The sequence below is a fragment of the Daphnia pulex genome, chromosome 10, assembly GCF_021134715.1.
Source record: "Daphnia pulex isolate KAP4 chromosome 10, ASM2113471v1".
Taxonomy (NCBI): Eukaryota; Metazoa; Arthropoda; class Branchiopoda; order Diplostraca; family Daphniidae; genus Daphnia; species Daphnia pulex.
Genome location: NC_060026.1, coordinates 3,984,263 through 3,989,766, shown reverse-complemented (window position 1 = coordinate 3,989,766; position 5,504 = coordinate 3,984,263). Strand labels below are relative to the sequence as shown.

At 37.0% G+C, this 5,504-nt stretch overlaps 1 protein-coding gene across 2 annotated transcripts; it reads left to right on the top strand.

Annotated features, from left to right (window-relative positions):
* Positions 1–1,249: 1,249 nt before the first annotated feature.
* Positions 1,250–4,091, top strand: LOC124204915 (probable sodium/potassium/calcium exchanger CG1090). 2 transcript variants are annotated; one of them, XR_006879162.1, is made up of 9 exons: positions 1,250–1,430; positions 1,746–1,808; positions 1,874–2,101; positions 2,178–2,278; positions 2,356–2,641; positions 2,715–2,816; positions 2,877–3,010; positions 3,080–3,220; positions 3,294–4,091. XR_006879162.1 is itself a non-coding variant. In XM_046602150.1 (9 exons), exons 5-9 carry the CDS (start codon positions 2,527–2,529, stop codon positions 3,317–3,319), a joined length of 513 nt encoding a protein of 170 aa, XP_046458106.1. In that variant the 5' UTR covers positions 1,292–1,430; positions 1,746–1,808; positions 1,874–2,101; positions 2,178–2,278; positions 2,356–2,526; the 3' UTR covers positions 3,320–4,091. The 2 variants fall into 2 exon arrangements, 1 of the variants encoding a protein (XP_046458106.1); XM_046602150.1 differs by having other exon boundaries at positions 1,292–1,430; positions 2,877–3,005.
* Positions 4,092–5,504: the final 1,413 nt, after the last annotated feature.

Sequence of the window (5,504 nt, the reverse complement as noted above, 5' to 3'; positions counted from 1 at the left end):
CGGCTCCCGACTTTTTTTTTACTTTTCTTGGCTGTGAAAAACTAGTCGGTCGCGGTTTCGTTCTCACTATAAACGCCTCTCGAGTTGCGATCGGAACGCCATCTAACGAGGCGAATCAATCGCATCAAGCCTCCGCGATCAAGAAGGAATGCATATAACATTTTGATCGGTAAATTAATAATTGAATGTAGTTACTCTTGATTCATTTTAGAGTTACTCTAAATGAATCATGGTACTCTTCACATGTAACTCTACATTTTTTTAAGTCACTCTGTAAAATTTTAGTAACTCTACAATTATAGAGTTACTCTACGTTTATTTAAGTCACTCTACATTAGAATTGTAACTCTTATTCCTTTTTGTAACTCTACATTTATTTAAGTCACTCTATATTGCAATTGTAACTCTTATTGCAATTGTAACTCTTATTGTAATTGTAACTCTACATTTATTTAAGTCACTCTACATTACAATTGTAACTCTTATTGCAATTGTAACTCTTATTGCAATTGTAACTCTTATTGTAATTGTAACTCTACATTTATTTAAGTCACTCTACATTACAATTGTAACTCTTATTGCAATTGTAACTCTTATTGTAATTGTAACTCTACATTTATTTAAGTCACTCTACATTAGAATTGTAACTCTTATTGCAATTGTAACTCTTATTGCAATTGTAACTCTTATTGTAATTGTAACTCTACATTTATTTAAGTCACTCTACATTAGAATTGTAACTCTTATTCCTTTTTGTAACTCTACATTTATTTAAGTCACTCTACATTAGAATTGTAACTCTTATTGCAATTGTAACTCTACATTTATTCAAGTCACTCTATATTAGAATTGTAACTCTTATTGCAATTGTAACTCTACATTTATTTAAGTCACTCTATATTAGAATTGTAACTCTTATTATAGAGTTACTCTTATTACATAGAGTAACTCTTATAAAGTAGAGTTACTCTATTTTATAAGAGTAACTCTTATTACTTTTTGTAACTCTAAATGATTCAAGTAACTCTATATTTATTAAGTTACTCATACATGAATTAAGTTACTCTTCATTTACAGTAACTCTTAATTTATGTTGGTCACTCCAATAGCTTTTTTATACCTCAAAATATTTTTGTCTGGCGAAAAGACATAAAACGATCAAAACCGTTATTAGGTCGCCTTTAGATCGGAAATCGCCTGAGGGCAAATTCTAGAGGGAGGTGACGAACGGGTGAGAAACGGAATAGAGGGAAAAGGTTATACCCGGCGGCTATAACCTTGTCCAGACATGAACTGAGGGAAAAAGGAAATCGCCAGAGGGCATTTTCTTGAAAAGGGTGGCGGGTGAGACGCTGTAACGGAATGACGCATTTGTACGAAAGGAATGAGTAATGGCGGATCAGAAATTTCTTCTAAGGACTCCAACACCGGTGAGTGAAGATTTGTACAATATTATTTGCTCTCATCTACATAATTTACGGCTTATTTGTTGAAATATCGGTTGTTCTTGCATCCCCGAATTCTTCTTTTTCATTGTTTCATAAAATTTGTGATTTGTATTAGTCAAATTGTTGACTTGAATTTAATACTAAGTTTTGTGTCCGCCATAGCTGGTAGAGAGAGTAACTAATATGGCCGATTTCTCTTTGGTGTTTTTCTGTCCTACTTTGATAACAGCTGATGGCTTATACAACTTGATTCTATGGTATAATTCACTCATATAGTTTAATTGTTTTGCTTTGCAGTTGGCCCCATGATCACAGATGTACATGCAACCAGTGAGCAGTCGATCCAATCGATTCTTTTGAGTATGTTTCTAGTTTTTATTCATAAATCAAAATTTCTTATTCATATTTCTCTTTGCTTTCATTAGGCGAGCCTTTTTTGTTATAATCTTCCTCCCATTTCCCTTCCACACTTTTCTGTAGAGTTTCTGCGAATTGTGTTCCTTTTCCCAACACTTTTCTGTAGAGTTTCTGAGAATAGTGTTTCTTTCCCTTTAACACTTTTCAATGAAATTTTTGATTTTGTGCCAAAACACACGCTATAATGCCCTACAATCAATATCTCCATCGATTTCGGGCTTACTGCGAAACCGAAAGTAAGGCCTTTTTCATTCACCATTTTCTTTTTCACATGATTAAAATTCTTTTATTCTTTACGATCGATATTAATAGGTATGTTACCCGAAGTGGACGACGTGTTGAATATGCATATGGCAGCTAGTTCATCCGCTACAGTACTTGCAACTGCAGTGATTGGAGTATTCATAGCCAAGGTAGTGTCGAATGAATTTCTCGGGTTCTTTCATCAGAGTGAAATACTAATGTAACTGATCTATGTATTTTGTTACAGGATGACATAAAACAAGTGGCGTGATTGGCTCTGCCATCTTCATGTGACGCTAGCGGCACTTCCGGCCATTCGATAAGCAAGATTAAAGAGGAGGAGGAAGAGCTATTTTCGCCACCAATAGAATTTCTAGACTGGATCTGCCTGCCATTGCGTGCTGCTGCTTACAACACGATGCCTAACTGCCGTTTAGAAAAATGGGGCAGCTGGTTCCTTGTTTCTTTTCTCATCAGCATGCTCTGGATTCCCATCTTTTCCTACGTCATAGTCTGGATGATCACTATTATTGGTTAGTAATATTTACTCAATCAAATATGTTTGTATTTATTAGACGGTACAGTAATTTACTATTTTGTGGTCAGGTTTCACTATGGGAATTCCGGATACTGTGATGGGATTGACGTTTGTGGCTGCTGGTGTCAGTATTCCTGACATTCTAACCAGTTTGGCTGTCGCCAGAGAAGGTGGAAATTAGTGAATAAAAGGAAAATTTGATACAAATAGTAATCATTCGTTGTCTTCAGGTTACGGTGACATGGCTACATCCAACGCCAGCGGCAGCAACGTTTTCGATATTCTCATTTGTCCGGGGCTACCTTGGTTTCTTCAAATGGGCGTCGATCCGGGAAGTGTAGTTCGAGTCATCAGCAAAGATACTGTAACACCGACACTTTCGCCATTGCTCACGTTTACGGAACCATGAAATATTGTTCTGTTACAAATGCAGGATTAACATATTCAACCCTATCATTGCTGTCAACCATTGTTTTCTTGTTGGGCGCCACTCATCTGAATGGCTGGAAGCTGGATAGCAAATACGGAGTTGCCCTTCTGGGGTGGTATTTGTTCTTCATGATCATCGCTTCTAGTACGTTAAAAATTAGGTTTTATTCCAACTAACGCTGAATTTTGTATTAACCTATTCATAAATTTTACTCTAGTGTACGAGATGAACATCTTTGGCTAGTTTAACCAGCCGGAATGTGACAGTGAATTATGAGAAATGAAGCGCATCTATTCTAGGTGACCATCTTACACCAACAAATATCATCTTCTTGGCAACTCCAGTCATGCAGTATTTATAGGGAATCAATTCATGGTAACCTGGATTCCACATGGAATAAAGCTGATATACAATTCGCACTATCTAGCTTACAAGCTGTTCAGCTCTCGGCCGCACATATATGGTCCTTGGTAGAGCTCAAAATTTTTATTCTAGTAATCTATACAGATGTTACTGCAACGATGTTTACATTCAAAATAATTATACAGTTATAGTTCATTTATTGTGTGGTTTAAAATTTTGTTTATTATTTTGCGATGGTCCGCCATCGTCCTTTTGTTTGTTTACATTTGATTCGTATTTCGGTGTCTCGACGTGTGCCAATTTGTTGATGTTAAATAAGTAAGGTTGCTTTCCATTTTCCTCTTTTGTTTATTTCAATGTTATATTTCGCAATCTATTTCACCGTGAAACCTTGTTTATCGTAAATCACTACTTACAATTCCGAATCAAAGTATACACCAGCAAAATTTTGACGTTCGTCGAGCGGTGAGCTGCAATCGATGTTGATTTTTCATTTCCACTTTTCTCATTTAACATAACCGTTCATCACCCTATTTTACATACAATACGCATGTTTATCACCTGAAAAATCTAGCGCATTTCTTAATTTTAGGCTGAATGTACTACTCCGTGTTAGTAGCAACTCAAGCTAATAAATCAACCGTCTGTCAGATGTGTGGTTTTGAGGAATAATCAATTAAAAACAAATAGTTTCGCCACAAATGTATAAAGACGGAGAATGCTGAAAATGGTTATTCGCCTTTGAATCGGAAATCGCCAGAGGGCAAATTCTAGGAAAAGGGTGACGGGGGAGAAACGGAATAGAAAAAAGAGGTTATACCCGGCGGCCATAACCTTGGCCAGACACGAAATGAAGGAAAACGGAAATCGCCAGAGGGCATATTCTTGAAAAAGGGTGACGGGGGAGAAACGGAATAGTGGGAAGAGGTTATACCCCGCGGCTATAACCTTGGCCAGACAAGAAATGGAGAATAAAAGGAATTCGCCAGTGGGCATATTCTAAAAGAGGGTCACGGGTGAAAAACAGAATAGAGAGAAAAAGTATTACCCGGCGGCTATAACTTTGCCCAAACATGAGTTGAGGAAAAACATTAAATTAAGAGAATAAAAAGAAATAAACTTAACTTAATGCCATTAAAGTTATTTATTTATGTATTCAATTTTTTTAAACATGTACGATAGTGAGAACGAACACTTTAAGCTACGAAAATTAAATTAAATCAAACGTAAAAAAAAGAAGACTGCAATGGATATCTTTTAGGCAGTGGCCACATGTTTCATAATCAATATGCGATATACAATATAGGAATGGATGGATGGACGGATGGATGGATGGATACATTCACGCCCGTGAAACAGAGAAGTCGATCGATTTTGGTCACGTGAAATCAAATGTGCATCAACAATCGTCACACGCGCGCAACAATAACAGGAAATAGATGTACAGGCTGCTATAGAGAGGGGGAGAGACACTGACGAATGATTTAGATTAATTGAATTATTGATATGGAAAAGTGATGATGCACAGCGCAGAATGATTGTGTGTGTGTGGAACTCGTCGGGCCGACTATTGTGTCGCTTCCGATGGCGGCGACGTGTGCCAAATCGATCCAAGTTCAACACACACACACAGTGCACAGTGCACACGCGGCTGATGAAACGAACGTGAAATGAAATATCATCTGGGGGGATATAGCGCAAGTCGATTTGTTGGTACCACCACTATACTGTTGAACCTTTGCAAGTCTTTCGATAATATTAGATGGGCGTAGCGCCAAAAATAGCTTTTGTCCTATAGAGCGACTCAACGTGTGAAATGTCAGACCTAATGTATTCATTCGACATTTGGCCCCCACTCCCCTTTGGCTTTTACTTTTGGTATTCATTAAAAGTGTTGATGGAATGGAGATCGCAAGTCTATACTTCAACAATTAAGCAGCCGGGCTTAAAATTTAGGTTGAAACATGCACAGTATAAACTATAAAGTCATCGTTGAAAATAATGACATTTAAGTTGGTTTAATAAAACACATGGGGGTTTAGATATAAAGTCAGCTGGGCCACCT